This window comes from Balaenoptera physalus (assembly GCF_965194825.1).
Source record: "Balaenoptera physalus genome assembly, chromosome: 2".
NCBI lineage: Eukaryota > Metazoa > Chordata > Mammalia > Artiodactyla > Balaenopteridae > Balaenoptera > Balaenoptera physalus.
This window is the reverse complement of record NC_138883.1, coordinates 29,995,740-30,016,133: the sequence shown is the minus strand read 5'-3', so window position 1 is coordinate 30,016,133 and position 20,394 is coordinate 29,995,740. Positions and strand designations below refer to the sequence as shown.

The 20,394-nt window shown below is 51.7% G+C and overlaps 1 protein-coding gene across 1 annotated transcript in view; it reads left to right on the top strand.

Annotated features, from left to right (window-relative positions):
• The window catches only part of RGS6 (regulator of G protein signaling 6), a 588,332-nt gene that overhangs the window by 550,732 nt on the left and 17,206 nt on the right, over positions 1-20,394 (top strand). The window contains exons 17-19 of the mRNA XM_082451965.1: positions 2,579-2,704; positions 6,424-6,477; positions 18,457-18,523. Coding sequence (XP_082308091.1) covers positions 2,579-2,704; positions 6,424-6,477; positions 18,457-18,523 — 247 coding nt within the window. The remainder of the gene's footprint in view (positions 1-2,578; positions 2,705-6,423; positions 6,478-18,456; positions 18,524-20,394) is intronic.

Below are 20,394 nucleotides of genomic sequence, written 5' to 3'. Positions count from 1 at the left end.
TGCTGAGGCATCTGCTTTATCCTATTCTTTCTCAATTGACAAGTTCTTTCTTTCAATGGGTTTTCCTGCCCACGATGAGCTGGAGGAATTAGCTAGATCAGGGGTGAAATTTGTTGCCAAGGCCAGAAGGGCTGGGCTGGGAAAGGTTTCCTTACTCTTCTTGGGGGAGCAGGGGGTATTTTGTGAGATATACCTGGGGATTTAGATTCCTCTGAGAAGTCAGAACAAGAAGCATGGGCCTGTTGCCTTGGAGAGGGGTTTGGAGAGTGTCCAGGCCTGAGGGCCAGGCCTTTCCAGATGACTCAGGAGCCACCTGGCTCTGTGGACCAGACAGAAGCCATGCCTGAGACAAGAAGAAGGAGACAGCGAGATATTTTCTCTCTGGGTTAACACTTGTACCTAAGATGTAAGTGTTAGACCACTTTAAAGAGACAACAAATGCAAAGACCATGATGTCCCTCAGTCTGGGCTCTGAGGCCATTAGGGCTGAGCCAAGATGCCCACATAGGGACCTCCTTTGAGTTGAGTGTAATCCCCACTCTCCTTCCATACAGAGAGCAGGATCTGATCATAAACTAAAACAAGTATGGAGCCTGCAAACTTGCTCACTACTTGCAGACTCAGACCAGCATTTCAGTGAACCAAAAAGCAACATAAATTCCGCTAACATTTAACCCTGTGCTGGACGCTATGCACATATAAGAGATTAAAAACACATTGTTCCCTCAAGGAGCTTAAACTAGAGTGGGCTGGATTTTTGTCTGAAATTTGCAGAAAAACACTCAGCGACATGTGTTCCCACTAAGTTTATTAACTCAGCACACATCTGGATCATCAAAGTAGATTCAGATTGAAGCCAGTGTTTCATTTCACTGGGCTCCTTGCAGTGGCCCCATTCCCACGAGTAGGGCTGCACCCGCTTTTATAAATATGGGGGCATCTGGGCAAGAATGAAGCTGGTGCCCAAATAGGTCTGCATATGGTCCATCTGAAGATGGCCAGAGAGGGATCCACGTGCCACCAAGGTGACTCTTGCTTTCTGCCTTCACTTCCTTTTGAGGTGGGTAGGAGGAGGGTCTTGGCAAGCCACCGTCATCACCCAGCTTCCTCTGGGATGCACCAGCAGTCTGGCCAGGTATCTCTTAAATGTGCCCCCAGCTGAGGAGAAGTCTCTACCTCCCCTCCCTCCTCCCCTGGGAACAGTACCCGAGGAAGAGGTCCTTAATGACCAGTCGAGCCTCTTTGCTGAGCATTCTCTTCACTGACCAGCTCTCCTTTCCCCTGAGCACTGGCGCCCTGGTCCAGCTTTGTGGGATGAGCAATGAGTGTACATCAGGCAAGATGCGTCCCTGCCTGATGATCCCACCCTCCCTAGGGAAAGCCCACCCTCCTCCTAACAGGTCCTCTCTTGGGACAGCCAGGCTTTCCTGTGCAGCTGAGCTACCTTGCATTTCAACTAATAAATAACCCTTTTTCAATGGACAAGCTCCATCTTTTAATGAAACAGGCTTTTCCTGCCCTTAATGAGGACAGATCTATTAGAAGGGATCACAAGGCTATAGGAATTAGCCGGAAGTGAAGGGTAAAATCCGTTGCCATGGCCAGAATGTAATGCCTCTAGGAGCCCAGGAAGGCACTATGCCCCAGCATCTGCCCCTCCTGGATGGAAGACTCAGGCCTGGCATATTTGCCCAGATGCCCCCATGATCTGGTTCTAAGGGTCCCCTTCCAGGATGGGATGGTGGCCCTGACATGCACAAACTGACCCAATTGCATCGTTGCCTGTGGACTTTTTTTTAATTAAACTTTTTATTTTGAGATACTTTTAGCTTCACAAGCAGTTATAAGAAATAATACAGAGATATCCCATTTACCCAGTTTCTCCTAACAGTAACATCTGCAAAAACTATACTACAGTGTCACGGCCATGATGTTGACATTGCTACATCCCCCGAGTTTATCAGATTTCCCAATTTTACTTGTACTCGTATGTGTGTGTGTGTGTGTGTTTAGTTCTGTACAACTCTATCACATGTGTAAGATGTGTCAAGATACAGAGCTAGTCCACCACCACAAGAACCCTTCCTATTGTCTTTTATAACGACACCTCCCTCCCCTCCCTGCCCCTCTCCCATCCTTAACCTCTGGCAACCACTAATCTGTTGTCTGTTTCTATAATTTGTCATTTCAAGAATGTCATATCAGTGGAATCATACAGTATGTAACCTTCTGGGGCTTTTTTTCATTCATCATAATTCCTTTGAGATTCATCCATGTGGTTGGGTGCATCAGTAATTTCTTCCTTCTTATTGCCGTGCCTGTGGTTTTCATCATTAAGCAGTACTGCATCCCAACATGGCACCAAGGCCCAATAGCTTCTGCGACATGATCCTCAAGGATCTTTTACCCTGTGAGAGAAAATAGGTTTTGGTTGGTGTTTTCTGAGTGGGAAAAAAACGAAACAAAGCAAACATGTTACATGTTTTTCCAGGTACAGACAAGCATATTTCGGTTTGTTTGTTTCTTTCCTAACACAGTGGCCAGTTGGGTTGCAGTTCCCTTTAGCGTTGGTTGACAGTTCTTTCTTGTGTCTTCCCACCTCCCGCCTTTCCAGGAGCACATCTACAAGCTGATGAAGAGTGACAGCTATGCCCGCTTCCTCCGGTCAAACGCTTACCAGGACTTGCTGCTCGCCAAGAAGAAGGTATCTCTGCGAAGGGCAGCCTTGCCTTTCTTAGCACTGTTGACCTTTGCCTGCTGCTTGCTGCTGGTGTGAAAAGAGAATGTCATCCCTTGGGTTTTATTTCTTTTCTCTTTCCTTCTTTCCCTTCTGTACCTGGTCCCACTCCAGTAGAATATAATTAGGATTGTCACCACGTCAGCCCACCCCCAAGGTCCAGGGTGTGGCATCCTGTCTCCCTGAAACCATCATCTCCATCTGTGTGTTCTGCCCGCAGTGGAGAGTGTGACCAAATACTGAGGCCGCAGTGGCTCAGCCCAGGAATACAGGGCTGGCAGTGACATCAGCCAATCCCTTAGGAAACCACTGCAGAGTCCAGCCCCTCCCCACAGATTTTCTGTTCCCGACCAGCTCAGAGATGAGTGTGAGGCAAGGATTGGGGCACCCCCCTCTGGATAGAAACGCTTATAGGTTTCCAGGGGGCGATCTGGCACCCGAAGTCCTTCCTGGGATGGTCGCCCCTTCCTCTCCCTCACCTGCCCCACAGCATTTGCTTTTTCTTTTAACCAAGAAGTAACGGCATTCTAGCTCCTTCCCCCTTCTCCACTCTGAATGAAGTCCTGGTTCCCTGTGGCCCTCAGTGTCTGGATTTTGGGGCGCAGGGACCCTCAGCATGCAGGCGGTGAGGAGTGACTGAGGCAGGGATGAACTCAGCTGGATTTCTGGGAGGAGGGAAGGAAGAGCCAGGAGGGACATGGGGTCTGGAAAAGGGGAGGCAGGAGGGACGGCTCATGGTTCCTGCAAACGCTCTGCACGTCTCGGTTCTGATCTGAGGCCCACGTGTGGTTAATGGGGCTCTCCTTGCACCAAATCCCAGGACTCCCGTGCCATGCCGCTTAGGACCACGCGCATCCCTTTCTTCTCCCTCTCGGCCTCCCAGCAGCAGTCCCTGAGCCTGTGGCTGTCCAGCAACACGCTGTCTGCCGGGCTTCCTCTCTCAGCCACACAGCCCCTCTTTCTGTGTACTGTGACCTCACGTGCCAGCATCTTGTCTGCATATCTGGCTGGCCCCACATCACTCCCAAGTCTAGAAGAGCATTTATATCCTGCTTGCCTGCCCTTAGGTAGCCCTGAGGACATCCCCAAGAGCCTGAGAAAGAGAAGTAGACTTTGGGGACTCCCAGAGTGTGAGGAACCCAGCTTCCTTGTTGGCCTGCATCCCTTCCATCAGGTGTCACTACTACGATGGAAAATGTGAAGCCTGACCTCCAGCCCGCTCCCTTGCCAGAAGGTGGAGGTGGAGAGGCCCTGATGCAGCTGGCTGACATCCCCACCAGTAATGGCTCTGATACCCAGTTTTTCAAGAAAAGTTGTGGAGACCTTTGGTGCCTCCAGCCCAGATCTCAGGGGAGAAGGCAAAGTAATTGTTCCTTATTTCTTGCGGCTCAAGACCCTGAACTGATCCCAGTTTGGGGAAATTGTGAGCCTCTAGCAGTCTGACCCATCTGGGCCTGTCCACACACCCAGAAGAAGCCAGAGGCCATTCAGTCTCCCTGTGGGTCTGAGCACAAAGGGAAAACGCACCCCAGCACAGGGAGTGGGGCTGAGATTCCACAGATCCTCCCATACGAGGAAAGCTTCTCGGAGGAGGTCACTTGAATGAGGAAGGAACGGATGGCCTGCCTGTAAAATATCACAGATGAAGTTCATTAGAATTATCCTTCCAGCCCCTACACCAAGGAGTGTTCTTGGGGCAGAAAGCTCTTGCAGATGCCAAAGCCCTTTCAATATCCAGGGGTTAATTGTTTCCAAAATCAGTGACAAGCCTACCTTTTCTTCTATTTCTCCCTGAGTCTCCAGGCATGGACTGGATTTGTAACTCGGCACTTCCAGGTAGGCCTAGAGTGTCTTCTGATGTCAGGGATGGGCTTACCATGCGATCTACATGTCCAGGTCATGAAGGGATGTGAGCCACAAGCTCCAGCTAAGAGGAGGGATGTAAATCGGCCTCACTTTTCTGCTCAGGAAGGCTCCTGATGGAGTCTGGAGGCATAGCCTCCAGTCCTTCCTCCCTAATTCTTCCTCTATCCTAGTATTTTCAGAGATCAGGTTAGTTGTTCTGATGAGCCAGGTCTCAAGGGCAGGTGAGCTGGGTTTTGAGGGGCCCCTCCAGAACACTTAAGTACCAGTACTTCAGTACAATTTTCCAGGGCGGCTTGGAGGACCTGTGCAAGGCAGAGGAACCTGAATAAGTCAGGCCAGTGGCCACTGTCTGTGGGTAGCAGCTCAGGAGCCAAGGGACAAGAATGACAGGCACAGAATGCCAGCTGCGGGGCCTAGGACTGGCCTGACTTGAGCTGCACAGACGGCCCCCGGGCTGCCCACTGGATTGAAGCTGAGTCCTGCCATCCCCAGTGGGGAGACTCAGTATGGTGCCAGGCCAAGCACGGATCCTTCAGTTTCCTGTGCCTGAAGGAGAAAGACCAGCCTGGCTCTGCGGCTGTGTGCCCTTTGTGTTGTGTCTTCCTTCTGCAGCGTCCGCTCTGTCTCCCGGCAGCCAGCTGAGGGGATGGGGCGTGACAGCCAAGGGAGCCCTCTGACCCTGTCCACGCCCACAGTGGCTACCTTTGGCCCCCTCTGCTTCCAGCACATCCTGCAGACCCACAGACACCTGGCTGCTTCTTCAGCTCTCTAATTTCCATTCTTTGCTGTGTGTGTGTCCACGTGAGTGATCGTGCTCTCCAGATTTCCCACGCATGGATTCAGGACCTTGGAACTGGGCTCTGGGATAAACTAGCAGGTATTTGGGATGTAATTCTCCCCCCTTCGCAAAGCAGGAAAGTTGAGGAGAGGGTCAGGTCCACACCACACCCCCTCCTCCTCCACGAGAGGAGAACGGCCAGGCCTGGGGGGAGCGTCCAGGGGCTTTGCCTCCTCTTCCCCCTGTGTTGGGGGACCCTCAGCCTGGAGTCCCTGGGAGGTTCCTGAGCCTGCTGTCACCTGCCGTGAGTAAACCTTGGAAGGGGTCACCTGCCCGGGTACCGAGAGAGCATTTTCTGTCCAGAACGCTCCTTCTGAGGCCCAAGATCTTTGTGGTTGCAAAAGACCTGGGTAGAGCCTCCTTGGTCTAAGAACACAGAACGAGAGTCACTAGGGGCCACGAGGTTGCTGAGGAAGTTAACAAACTTTCTGGCTGCATCTGAGCAGAAAAATGTCAGAGAAAGTCCTAACCCAGACTCATGGAGGACTTGATGACCTCACCTCGCCCACGGCCACTCCGGCCGTCTCAGCAGCATTCCCGCACACGCCCCGCTGGCCCTGGAAGCTCGTCTGCTTTGTGTCCCCTGTTGGGGCCCCCTGTTGGCTCCTGCGCGTGGGCTCGGCCACTCAAAAGCAGCGAGCAGGCAGCTCCAAACTGCTGACCAAGGGCCCGGCTCCCAGCCCGGTGGCTCCTACTTCAGCCCCGAAGCACGATTAATGGCTCTTCTAGAAGCAAACACCCCTCTCTCCTCGCTGCGCCAGGGAAGCTCTGTTTTCCTTCTCTCCACTGACTGTCGCACACAGCGCTGGCTGCTTCTCTTGTCCCGTTTTTTTTTTTTTCCCCCCCCCCGCCCTGTCTTGCTTTTGTTTTGGTTCATTAGCTGCCGCTGCTGCCCTTGGGGAACGATGTGTAAGCTGAAGATTTTTTTTTTTTTCTGTATTTTTCTCCCTATCTTTTTTTTTTTTTTTTTTTTCCCCTAAAGCCAGAAAGTGAGCAAGGTCGTAGAACTTCCTTAGAAAAGTTCACTCGCAGTGTGGTAAGTTCAGCTGGTTTTCTTTGGTTGTTGTTTTTCTCTGTTTTGTTTTCTGTGTGTGCGGTGGTGGTTATTGCCGTTTCCTTCGGGATGGGAGGGAGCCCAGTGCATTCCCCCTCAACACACCCACCCGTTTTCTTTTGCGAGGGTCGGCGGCTTCTCTCCTAGGGATGGATCTGCAAAAGACAAGAGGCCCGGCGGCTCCCTCTGCAGACGGTGCACGGGGCGACCGCCCAGCCTCGGGCCTGGCATTTGATCTTCCGTCTGGGGCCTTGAGGAGGAAGGACCGTCCCCCCCTGCCCTCGGGGTTGCTCGGTTCGTGCACCCTCTGTAGCAGCCCAGGGAGAAGGCCGTCCAACCGGACTATAAAATAAATTGGCTCAGAAACATAGCTCATCTAAAAAAACATCCAAATTTCCCTCTGTGGACTCTGGCAACCATGCGGGTGCCAGAGGCCAGCTGCCGCTGCTGCTGCGTCGGCGGCTTTTGCGTGTGCCTAAGGCGGCCGTGCTGCATGGGTTGTGGCGATGCGGTCTACAGCTGGCGTGTGTGTGTGTTAGTGGCCTCTGCATGAGTTCCCACGTCCCCGACAGCCCCTTGTCAGCCTTCTTTGCACAGCGTGACAGGGAGAGGAGGGCAGTAGCCATGGGGTGGAGCGGCCGTGGGAGGGTCTTCCCCATGGTGCCTGGTGGAGATTCTGGGCCATGATCTGTAGAACAACACAGACCCATCTCCCCTTTCCATGACATCCTCTGTAAGGCAGGGGCATAGGGCTTGATGCACGGGAAGTACTCAGTCCCGCTCATTCACTCACTCGTCAAAAACAAGCTGCTGAGTTCATGGGGCCCAGCCGGCACTCTTCACGTCAAACCCGAGAGGACCAACATGGCAGCCGGGGAGCAGGGATCCCACGTGTGGAACTGGCCAAATTTCCCTTCCCAAAGGGTGGAAACCCACGGATGCTAACTTGCCTTTGTCCTCCCTCTGTTGAAGAGGAGAGTCCTTGTAAAGCTGACTACTGTGTGATTAGTATCTTTATTTTATCCCTTTAATGAAAAGTCTAAGAATTCTGGGTTGAAAACAACCTGGTCATTTACCTGTCATAGCTAGGTGCATCTTAACTGAATTTAAACATCATTTTGAATTTGCTAGATGTAAACGTCACAGGAACTCTAGGAGGCGGCAATTAAAATACAGGTGCTCATCCCATCTCTTCTTTGGTCTTTTCTCCCCATGGCTTTTCCTCATGAGAAATCAGAACTTGCACAGTGTAAGACCTGTGGTTCCCCTGTCTGTCTCCATGGCTGGTTTGCCACGGACACGTAACTTCATACACCAAGAAGCTGCCACGGGCTGTTAGAGGCAAGGCCAACAGGAGTTCCTTCACCCCCGATGGCTGATAGAGAGCGGTGGGAACCCACCCCTCCCTCTCTTTTGAGGCCTGGAAGCTGTAGGTGGAAGATGTTTAGGGGTTTTGTTGACAAGCCCAGAGTATACTGTGGAGAAAGCAGAACTCCTGCAGCCCTGTGGAGGCCCTTCAGGTTGACTGCGTGGGCTGAGGGTGCAAGAGGAAGCCTGGTACTTGGATGAGGCATCCAAACATCTCCAGGCTGCTTTTCATGAGAAGTGGGTATTGGGAAAGCAAGCATGATCTCAGTGAAGCTCTGTGAAGAGCATTTATTGATGTTCCTTCATCCCACAAGTGGTGTTGGTTCAGTGGTCCTCCAAGGTCTGTTAACAAAGCGTTTGGAACGAGAAAGCATCAGACACCACCTTCCAAGCATCTGAAGTGTGCACATGGGAGAACTTACAGAGGTGTTTCAGGGCCGGCTGAAAGAGAAAAATCTTCCAAGTTCCTGAGATTTTTAGAATCTATATGAGAGAAGGCCCAAACTTCAAAACCAAAACATTCCTAAATTCCATGCTATTTTTTCTATGAAGACTCTAAGGGGTGGTACGTTCTGAGTTTTTGTTTCCAGTGGTGGAGATGGAGATGGATTTGTATTGATCCATCCTTGTTCCTTGTGCTCTTGGGGTAACACCACTTGGGGTAACAAGATGAGGCTGAATTTGAAGAAACTGCCCATGGCCGTAGAATAGTAGCAATTCTCAGAGTACTTGAGGCTGGAACCCAAGAACGTGGTCTCCACAGCCCAGTGTTCTAATCAAACGGAATTAACCAGCCAACGAAAATGCCTTGCAATTTGATGGCCATTTTCTGGATATAATATACATAAAGTGCTTGATTTTTTTAAAAGCAGGTCTACGTGAATATTTCATCTGCTACATACTGCAAACTATAAAACTCAATGAAAGACTTGTTCAATAGCATTCTCACGGTGCTGGGAAATATGTGTAAAAAGACCATCCATGTCATGTCATGGAACCAATAATGGGAAAATGAGGGGGTGAAGCTGGGCAGTCCATAGACCAAGGATGTGAGGCCAGCTGCCATTTAGGACTAACTAGTGGCAAGAAATGTTGATCCAGATGGTTAGTTATCTCAGTCAGCTCACTTCTTATCAAAATTGAATCTGGGTCCAGAATTTCTCCCACGCCAGTGTCCTTTCTTTTCTTGGTAAAGGAGGAACATGTGGAGAAAGCAGATCGCTCTTTCCGACTCAGGTGTATCATGATATGGAGGGATTATCTGTTGAAGGCCCCAGATGCCCCCTTTGACGTGAGATCCTCGGGAGTAGTTCACTGTGGTTCATGGAAGCTGCTGGGGCCACGCTAGTTCAGGTGCAGAAGGAGCCTTACAATCCCCATCAGAGGCATTGCTGGGTGAGCTGCTCCTTCCAATGGAAGCGTCATTCTGCGTCACGCAGAGCTTGAACGTCAGAGCAAATGGGGGGTATGCTGTGCCAAGGCATTGTGTAGCTGGGCCACCTAGAGCCACAGAGCTTGCATAATGGCCTGCTTTTTGACAGGGCAGGCCCAGGTTCAGAAGCAAACGTCACTCAAAGTCCATGGCGTGGCGCAGCCAGGCCACATCGCATCTTTATCCAGAGCAGAAAACAGGACTCCCTCTGATGAGCCCAGCCCCACAGATGCCCAGCTCGCCAAGCAATGCGCAGCTGGATTTCATCCCCTCCTTGACCCTCAGCTGCCCTTGTGCAGTGGATGACTCACATCACTGTACCTGGTGGCCCTGGTCCCAAGAGCTGCAGGCCCAGGAAGAGCTGTAACCCATAGCAGCTTCTCAAAGGGGGCCGAGGACCTGGCCTCAGGTCAGATGAATGGAGCCTCTCTCTCCCTAGTCCTGTCCACTGGGAAGCTTCCTTTCACAGTGGCTGGAGAATATGAAAGCCACAGTAGGAAGCTTCTGTGGATTGCCTTTGCATGACCCTCCATCTCCTCTTCAGACTCTCTGGTGGGAGGTCCCAGGCACTGCTGACGGCGGGGAGGAGGGTCTTCTCTAACTAGAGACCACTTCCTACTGCCCAGTGCCAACCAGTCTGCCGTTCTCCACCATCTTCCTGGTTTTGCAGTTGACAGATGACAATGAGGGTATGAGGGTGGCCAGAGCAGAAAGGCTGTCCACCCTCTGCTCTCTCTTAGGCGTGCTCATTCCTTCAGGATCTACCACAAAGCAGGGAGGTCCCCACGAGGGGCTACTCTGACATAGAGGACGGCAAGGATGCATGGGGGGAGGGCAAGAAGGAGCAAAGGGCCATTAGCCAAGGTTCAACAGCAGCAATTTGATTGTCCCTTTTCAGAGGGTGGCCAAAGCCATCTGGTGAGAACTCCAGAGGAGGAACTCTGGGAGGAAAAGCTAGAAAAAGTCCTCTGCATGGTATCTGCAAGGGATAGCACTTAAGTTAGCAGAAGTGGCGGCCCTGGGTGACGGTGGCATCAGCCTCCCTGGACACCTTTGCCTGGGCGCTCAGCCGAAGCCCCAGCTGTCCTCTTGAGAGCCTCATCAGCTGTAGCCTTGGGCTCCCAAGATGGGCAATGGGGTTGCTGGTGCCTGAGCGACGCTGGAGGCCTCAGAGGAGAGCAGAGATGAGAACCAGGTGTTCATCCCCCTCCTAAGAGAGCATCGCAGTTGGGCTTTGTCGAGGTGCTCCTTGGAATTGAAACAGCGAGGGCCGGGAGCTGAGGGAGCCTTGGCGTGCGCCAAGCAGCATCTCCAAGCGTTTCTGTCCTGCCTGCCAAGGAATGCAGCGGGAAAGTCAGCTGGAGACCAGGAAGTTCTGGGAGCCAGCTGTCACCCTCCCTCCCTCTCCCTTTCCTCCCGCCCCAACCAAAAGCCAAGGAAAATCTAATGAGAACTAAAAAGTCTGCAGCTCACCTCCCACCACCTTCCGGGCAGCTCCGGCCCCAGGCCCAGGTGCTGAACCAGAAGTGGAAGGCTGAGACCCTTGGCAGACGAGGCAGAGGGCCGGCAGCCAGGGTGCTCGGCCCCCCCCCACCTCCACCCCCCCCCCCAACAGCAGCTCCTTCCCCGGGGAGGCTGTCTCCCCCTCCCCCTCAGCGTGTCAGGGGCAGGGCCGTGCACTCTGCTGGAATGAGTTCTCAAACACCTAGACTCAGCAGAGCCCCCAGAGGGCTTTGACCTCAGTTGAAAAAATCCTTTCAGGCCTCCAGCAAGGAACGACTGGCTAAAAATCTTTAGAGTTGAGTCTGATCGCAAACAGTCCTTGGGCCCCATAGGGATGTCTGGGTCGCCGACTGTAGTGCCAGCCTCTCCCATCTCAGAGCCCTGAGATCCAGCAGCAGTGAGACCCGGGCCTGCCTAGAGATGGGGGCGGGTAACATAGCAGTGCTTGGGAGGGAAAACATGAAAACTGGCCTGTCTTGAGCAGCAAGGACTTCCCCTGGGACTCTGGGAAACCCCTCGGCAGCCTCCATGCGGGGTGACTCCTGCTTCCAGGCTCAGCTTGCTAACAGTGCGGCCTCAGGCCCATCACTCGCCCTCTCTGAGCCCTGGTTTCCTCCTGTGAACAATGGTGTGGACTAGATCACCCCTTTGGAACTTTGCAGCTGGAACGTTCTATAGGTCTGTGCCTCTCTCTATCCTGAGATTTGCGAGCTGTGCTAATCATCCCTCAGAGTGAGAGGGGAGCTGCCTTCCTGCCTGGGAAGTGGCTGCCCGCCCTTGACACTGGGAAGTAAACCATGTTTAGAACTGAGTTGGGTGTGTATTTAAAATCCTTTGACAGGGATGTGAAGATAAAGCACCATCTGAACTGAGCGCGACTGGCACCTGACGCACAGGCCCCGTCCCTCCATCGCTCAGGGCTCACTGTACACTGTGACCCCCGGAGGGCAGGGAGGGAGAGGTCGCAAAGAGCAGGGTAAGCGCCACGCGCCCTGTCAGTCTTGCCGGTGCCGCAGTCCCCGCCATTCCAGGACGGATGCCCAGCTGGGTGTGTGTCGGGAGGTGGGGGTGAGGTCAGTCGGGCAGAGGGATGGGCTCCGCGTGGCTGCTGCCGCCTCGCCCCGTGCATGCTGGGAAAAATGGGCTGTGAGCCTCTGGGGACCTCGGCATCGCTCTGCTCTTCTCCTGCTACCACGCCTTCCGGTTCCCTGGAGAACTCCGGGCCGGCTTTCCACTGTCCTCTCTTAATGCCCAAAAGGAGGGCACAGAGGGCGTGTTAACCTGGTTATAGTCAGTGGGAGGTTAAGCCTCCTCTGGTCTCGATCCTTCTCTCTCCATCTTGGGTCCAAGTGAAGTTTGAAAAAGCATGTTTAATATTATAGTTTTGTAGCTGGAAAATGAAAATGTAAAAGTTTATTTTTTTTATAAACCAACTATAAAATGTAAGACAGCTGAATCAGCTTAGCTGGCAGGATGCAGAGAAGACAAAGAGATAAAGTGGTTCTCCGTGGGGGTGTTGGGAGGGGTTCTTTCTGAAACTCTTGGGAAGGCTGAGATTTCTATTTATCAGAAAGGGTCAGAGGTCGTCATTGTTGACGCTGCCACTCCTCTTGGAAGGAGGAACCCGCAGCTGATGGTTCAACCTGTCAAACAAAAGCAGCCAAAAGCGCCCTCCCCGCGGAGTGCCCGCTCAGTGCGGCAGTGACCCAGCCTCCCGACCCGGGGGCCAGCTAGGCTCTGCAAAACTGCGCCCTCCTCCTCTGGCCGGCCCTCCCTCTCCCCCACCCCGGGCTTCTCCTGCCTTCCCCAGACCCCAGTGTGCCGAGCAGTCAAGTGAAAAACTCCCGTGAGGCAGAAAGGCACAGCTGTGTGTTTACAGACACTGATTCCGATCCAAATCGCATCCCTGCCAGTCTCCCGCGAGGCAGGCTGGGGGCACACTGTGGATGGATGTGCCAGGTGGGAAGCTATTTCGGGAGCGGACCTGCAGCCCTTTGCCGTAACAGAGCCTTCCTCCTACCCCCCACTCAGGAAAGACGTCCTTCTAGAAGGATCTCTCCCTTTAGAAGTGGCTGATGGGGCTGTGGGATTTCAGCCCGTTCCCTGTTGCTTGTACCGTCAGATTTCTGGCTCCTGTCCCCAGGCAGCCACGTGAGAACGGCCATGGGCTCCCATCTGTCCAGGGAGAAGGCAGAGGGTGAAGGTGACCGACCACAGGGCCCTCAGCTGGGATGAACGGCGGGGAGTGTAGGCCACGCAGGGGACAGGACGCCCGCTTCTCCAGAGGACAGAATCCGCCTCGGACCTGCCAGGGGAGCAGCGGTACCACGCAAGGGGCAGGAGAGAAACCTCCAGGCATCAGTCAGGCTTTGGAATAGCAGGAACCTAGGAAGGAGACAAAGCTGCCAATGTAAAGGTCAGGGAGAAGAGACCCAACTCTGCCTGTGTCCAAACTGGATGGTTAGAAGTCAGAGAGCTCAAGGTCTAAGGACTTCGAAGGCTGAGAAGTAAGCCGGCCACGGCATTCCCCCAGAATGAGCTCCTGGTGAAAGCAACGCGGGAGTCTCCCCTGTTTCTGAGCAGCAAATGAGTATCTTTGGTTCACATCGAGTTTGGGAACCATGGTATTCTGGAAGGAGGGCAGGATACAAATCCATAGGAAGGAACAATCTCTAAAATGTTGCTATGAAGCAGAATGCTGACTGGGACACCGCAGGGGAGCTGAAAAGAGCTTGGAGAAGTGGGATCGTCAGTTCAGTGATGTTACCTGAAGGCCAATGAGAGAAAGACCCTTGAGTGTTTGTTTGCTGGCTGCCTGACAGATGGGAAGGTGGGACGGGGTTGGGAGTGTATAGCTACCCAGGCAGTGGCAGCATCCAAATGGCAAGAGTTCTGCCACACCCGCTGGTCAAGATCAATTCATTTTGGCCTAAGCGATGGCACCACAGCCCCAGACAAGAATGGGCCTCATTGGTGTAACATTTGCAGGAACTTTCCACACCCTCCTTGCAAGCCTGGCTTACTGTAGATGGATGACCATCATAACTACATCCCTTGCTCCAGAAAATATTTATTTGTGACCAGATACTAGTGCAATAACGTTGAAAATAATATCAGTTCCTGTCCCCTGTACCCCCTCCACCTCCGCTGCCTCTATGTTTGCCCATAATTAGGGAAAGCAAGTATATTCATCGCATCTTAATGGCTGATAAGATGGTGAATTAATAGATCTATGTCCGTGGGAAATGCAGTTTCTAGTTGTGGCCACAAGGGTCCAGCCATAGCCCTGTCCTATCCACACCCTTTTTGATGACTCAGATGGAGAGACAAACATGTCAGTCATACTCAAAGATGGAAACCTGGAAGGTACTGCTCATTTGATAGGTAATGGAATTATCGTAAAACCATCTCCTTCAGGTAGAATGATGGGTCCAAACAACCAGGTATAATTTAACCAGATAAAATTTACGTTAAAAAAAATTCAGTCTCACAACTACAGGGTGGCATTCCTAGCCTTCACTGTAATTCAAGTTTAAAAAATTCTGGGGTTGCAATTGATTACAAGCTTGATAGAAGCAAAAGCAGGATGCGATCACTTTTTTTTTTTAAGCAAATTTAGGTTGTAATAACAAAAGTGGAACAGTCAGAAAAGAAGTGCTCCACTGCTCTCTGTGTTGCTCTAGACTGTGTTGAATCTTGGTTCTAAGCCCCCTGCATTTTATCAGGAACTTCAACAAACTAGAGAAAATTCAGAAGAGAATAGCTGGGGACTCTGGAAGCCATGTCAGATGAGACTGAAGGAGATAAAGGTGTCCTGCCCCTAAAGAGATTCAATAACCATCTGGAGCTATATGTGTGTTTGTCTCCCAGAGTGAGTGGACATTTCTGGATTGTTCCAGACAAAGCTAGAACAAATGCGTAGAAGACATGGGGATGGTCACTCATTCTAAGAATATTCTAACAATAGCAACTTCCCAATGATGGAATATGTCACCCCAAGGAAAAAGGAGCTCCCTGGAAACATTCAGAAGCTGAATGGCCAAGGATATTGTAGAGCAGGTTTCTGCTCTGGATTCCATCACCTCTTCCAAATGGAATCCTCAGATGCATTAAATATTTGTGAAATACTGCATTTTATCATATGGTTTATAAATTAGCTACGGAAAAGGAGGACAGATCACATGGAGGGAGTTTGCTGAGACTGGAGGAGAGGGATCCGGAGGAGATTAGATTTTACCTTGAGGGAGAAAAGCCAGACGACGATAAAGTCAAAGCAAGGCCACTGTCAAGAAGTGGAATTGCTGCCCTTCACTTGTCATCCTTGCCTTTTGTTTTTGGTTTTATAAGCCGGTCGCTGCTGCTGCAGCTGAGCCCTGGGCAACAGGCCTCTCTCCCCTGAATGCCCAGGAGGAAGTCAGTGCGTGGAGGATACCAGTGCCCGTTGGCTTAGGGAGACTGAACACAGCCAGGGTTGGCGTGTGTGGGGTGCCCTGCCTTATGCTGGAGAAAGCTTGGCCTGACATCATTTCCATCCAGAAAGGGTGTTTTGTTGAAAGCAGAAAAGATGATCAAGCCAGTTGCCTTTTACCTGATGCCAGTGCAGCTTCCAGGCGGACAAGCTGGCACCCAAACTGTCTCAGCCTGGCCAGGAACAGAACACGCCCCCTGATACCTTAGACCCTGGGGAAACTGCGCTCGTGGGCCCCCTCCTCCTGGGCCCTTCCGTGAGGACTCATCTTCAGCCCAACTCAGGGGAAGGGAAGGGCTCTCGTGTCACATTCTTTCCAGCTGTCCCGAGGACCAACCTGATTGCAGATGACACTCCCTCCTCTCTCGGGCATTGCCAGGGTTGCTTTCAACTCATCATGGGATTGTATAATTATGGTGATTACAGCTTATGGCTTTTTTCCTCTCCTCATCTTTTGCTTTCAAATCCTTTGAGGCCTCTCATTAAACATGGCGATCCCGATAAAGTCAGCAAAGTTTTAATAAGACATTTTTTGAAGCTAAAGAAAGCCCAGTCAGAGTTGATTGTTACTGTGTTCCCTCATACAGGCCTTTAAAACTCTGGTGGGCGTGATTGATGCCTGGGTGTAAGAGGTAGGGGAGAGAGAGGTATGGGGATCCAGGGGGGTGCCCCTGCTTTTTCACAGGGCTGGAGAACTGTTTTACACCATGCCCCTGGCCTTTCTCATTTGTACCAAGAGCACGGTGCATCCAAATCCCCACACCTAATGGGAAAAGACAGACCATCAAGTAAGGGTAGAGGGCCTGCCCTTTCCATCCTAGCATACTAAGTTGGGAAATGGGGTTGGAGCAACCAGTACAAAACTCAACTCAACCTTGTAAGCTGCAGCAAAAGGAGAGGGGAAATTCTGATGGCTTCTCTGTCCTGAATGATCCTGGAAGGTTCCAGGGTATCCATAATTCTAAATATGTAAAGGATTCAACCATTAGTATTTGTGAGTGGTCACCATCCTGTGGTCATATCCTCAAGGGCGGTTTCCTTGGTAATGACACAGCTTCAGAGCCCATCATTTGCTAGCCCCCAATCATAGCGTTGCTGAATCGTTTCTAGATGTGTAGGACGTTATGAGAAGGATCACCAGGAAGGCGTGCGGCTGGGGTGGTGGCCACTAGAGCCCCCAGCTTGCCCTTCAGCAGCTTTGTGTAGGTTTGATGCCAGGGTCCCCTTTCTTTCCATCCTCCCCAGGACTGCACGGAGGACTGCACAGCGACGTGCATCTTGCCCTGGCAGGAGTTTGTTTTGAGAGGCTCCAACTGGCCCCTCGTCCTGCCCTGAGCTGTCCTCACTGCTCCTCAGCCAGCTATCTGGGTGTGACTGAACAAGCACTACCTATGAGAGGTTAAATGTCAAAAACCTGGCAGTGATATTTCCCCCCAACTGCATTCTCATCCCCTACTGAAGATGACCTGCTGGCTCCGCCCCCTGAGAACAACATCCCTTTAGGGGCCACCAGAATGTAGAGAATGGGTTCAGGGTTAGGGATGGGCAGCCCCCGTTGAATCCTATTTCTCCACCTGAAGTTGGTATAAGACCCTGGGCAAGCCACTCACTTGCCCGATGGGTACAATGATGTCTGCTGCCCTGGGTGGATGTTGGCACTAAATGAGGGCATAACAAGAACAGCTGCCATGTCGGGCGCTCACGTTGTCACACTGTGGGCATCCGTGTCATGCAGAACTTGGCCTGAGAGGGACTTCGGTTCTCCTCCAGCTCCACCACTTAACTGTGTGTTTCAGGCTCCAAGCCTCAGTTTCCTCATCTGTAAAAAAGATAAGAGTAAATGATTAAGAGGGAAAGAATACATAAAGTGCTTAGCATAGTGTTTGCAGTATATATGCTTAAGTATAACTAACTCTTTGTATTATTATTTTCATTATTATGATGTTACCTGCAGCCCATTAGCTCTTATTACCTTATCTGATTTCCAACCACGTCCTGCAAGGTAGGTATTATTGTATTTATTTTGCAGTTGAGGATGGTGACACGCGTATCTCAAATACGACAATGTGTGCAAAGCACATTCGTTTATTACAGCAACCGGCACATGACTCTACTCGATAAATGGTAGCTATTATTATTGTCTTATTTTTAAAGTCAACTCAGAGAGCCAGTTTCTCTGTTTTCCCTAGGAATGGAGGGACTGTGGTACCCAGCACGCCAGCTTCTGCCCTGTGGTCTCTTTCTCTGGGCCCCTGTGCACTTCCCAGGAAGCTGTAGGAGCTAGGGGCTTGTAGCAGTGCGGTGCCAGGATGTGGGGAGGGCCACCAAGGGAACACTGCCTACGTTGTCAGGATCTGGCATTTGCCCTGACTCCTGAGGTGCAGGACCCTAAGATGCCTCCTGCTTCCAGACACAGATCGGAGATGGTTCTCCCCTATAAGAGCATGAAATCCAATCCTGCAGATGTAGCGCTCTGCACAGCAGAAGGCTCATTCCCAGAAACCCTCACCTGGCAGCTGTCTGCCTGCCTGGAGCCACCCTGAGCAGTACAGCCTCACCAAGTCTGGTTGCTCCATCTGCCAGATAAACAGAGGCTCCTGCTTTTTAACTGCGTGCTACAAAGTGGGATGGTTGGAGGAGTCAGAACCAAGTGGCAGGGGATGCTTTGAAATCCCTCGGAAACCAGCCCCCTGGGCGGCACACTCCCACTGGCTTGCAATATTGACAGAAACAGAAGCAGAGAGGCCATTTCCACTGACACGAATGGCTTTTTCCTGGGGAAAGTCAGGTTTATATATGTATCTTAAGGTAAATGCTTGAAGTTTGCAGTGTCTGTCAAAGATTGGCATCTTAGGAGCCTGATGTAAAGCTCTACAGCCAATCACGTGGTTGCTCATGAACCTTGCATGAGATGCTTTTGCAAGTGCCTGTGGTGTAAACACTCACATGAGCGTGTGCACAGCTGCATACACAGGTGCATGTGCTACCTGCCTGATACACGCCTCCGTGTTCGGTGTATGGTACGTGTGTAACATACGCTGCAGACCTGCATGTGCCTCTGTGCATGGACCGCCTGCCCGCTGCTGCTGTGTGCGTGTCTGGGCAGGGGCTCCCCTAAAGCCACAGGTCTTCACGGTTTCAGCTGGATAAGTTATTCTTCACTTCCCTTCCTAAAAACACAATTGCCTAGTGCTGCTGGCGCAGAGTCAGAATGGCCGCTGCATTTCACCCCCGAGGTGGCTTCCTTCCAGCAGTGGGTGAGTGATCCCGGCGTCCGAACTCTCTAACCTTCTTTGGGATCCTTCTGCCCAGAAGGTGCTCCAAATCCGGAAGAGATGATCTGTTTGTCCGTGGCCTCATCTCTGCCCACCCCTCCTGTTCTCACACCCTAGTTCCATTCACAGTCAGTGGCACCCATTTTTTTTTTTTTTTTAAAGTAACCCAAACTGGAGAAATCCAGTGGGAACATTTTTTTTTTTTTAATTTATTTATGGCTGTGTTGGGTCTTCGTTTCTGTGCGAGGCCTTTCTCTAGTCGTGGCAAGTGGGGGCCACTCTTCATCGCGGTGTGCAGGCCCCTCACCATCGCGGCCTCTCTTGTTGCGGAGCACAGGCTCCAGACGCGCAGGCTCAGTAGTTGTGGCTCACGGGCCTAGTCACTCCGCGGCATGTGGGATCTTCCCAGACCAGGGCTTGAACCCGCGTCCCCTGCATTGGCAGGCAGACTCTCAACCACTGCGCCACCAGGGAAGCCCAGTGGCACCCATTTTTTAGTGTGCCCATTTTTCCTGCCTCTTTTTTTACACCCATAGTTTTTTCTTCCTAAGAAACAAGAAGCTGAGGGGAGGGGTCTAGAAATGACACGGAGATGAGTGCCTTGTCCCAGAGGCAATGTACAAATAATGTCTTTAGGTATTGATCCTGTAACTCACTTCTCCTGGACCCCTAGCAGAAATGCCCTCTACCTTTGAAGATGCTTTTCGATCTAACAGCAGCAACCTGAGGCTTAGTCTCCCACTTACAGCTTCCATTACTCTTCCTCTGTGGTCCAGGGCCAAGTCCTGCGGGAAACTTGGAAATCTCACCTTTCTACCTGCTAGACCAGCAGGGGAGAAGAGGGCTAGGGAACCGTGCATCCCCTGTGTCACTGGGATGGAGAGCATTGCAGAGACGTGAAAAGGGTTTGTAGGGAAGTAAGAAGGGTCTCTGTGGCTAGGAATTCCATCAGCCCATGTTTCTGTCCAGAGATGTCTTGAAAAATGCTGCTTGACCTGTCCCCTGCTGTACTTTTTCAGGTTAGAAATACATGTCTGATAAATGCCCGCCAAACTGCATTCCTGAGAGTAGGGAGGAAAGAGAAATGAGCCAGCCCTCTTTGAATGTGTATCCAAATGGACTTGGACATTCACGGAAAGATTATGCTTTAGGGCGGTGGGGACAGTCAGCATGTTGGCAGCCTGTGCCCTCGAAACTCTGCCTTGGCAGCTGGCTTAACCAAGGACCCCAAGCCATGGATGTGTTCTGGGCGAACATGTTCGCAGGAGATGAGAAGTGCCCTTAGGAGGGTGGGATTAGAGTCCTCCTGGGTCCTGAGAAGGATCACACACTGCTGAGCAAGTGACCCCTCCGGCTGTCTCATCCACTAAACTTCAGCAGCGCTCTCCCCTGTCGCCATAGTCAAGGGGCACCTGAACTTCCTAGTTGGAAAAAAAGTAGCATCAAGTTGTTGCCGATAGCAACTCAACCACGTCCCTGTTTCCTTGAGTCTTTGGGCCCTTGCCTAATTTGGGGTGAACCAGCGCAGAGATGCCAAAGTACATTTAAGGAGAAGGAGGAGGAGGCGAGGAAGAGGCCAGCACAGCATGGGCTAAGGAAGGCGTGCCATCAAGGGGCCTTGTGAACAGAATGCCCACCTCCACTCCACCCCTGTGTCCACCAAGACCTTGCTGCAGGCTGAGTGTAGAAAGAGCACCAGGGTTTTTCAGTCAGAACGAGAGGAAGGAGATAAGAGATCGGTAATAAAAGGGGGGCATTTCTCCTGCATGAGGTGAAAAAAGCAGCAGGGAAAATGGAAATGCACAACTTGGACAGGAGACTGGGGAGTTGGGGACTGGGCATTGTGCCACCAG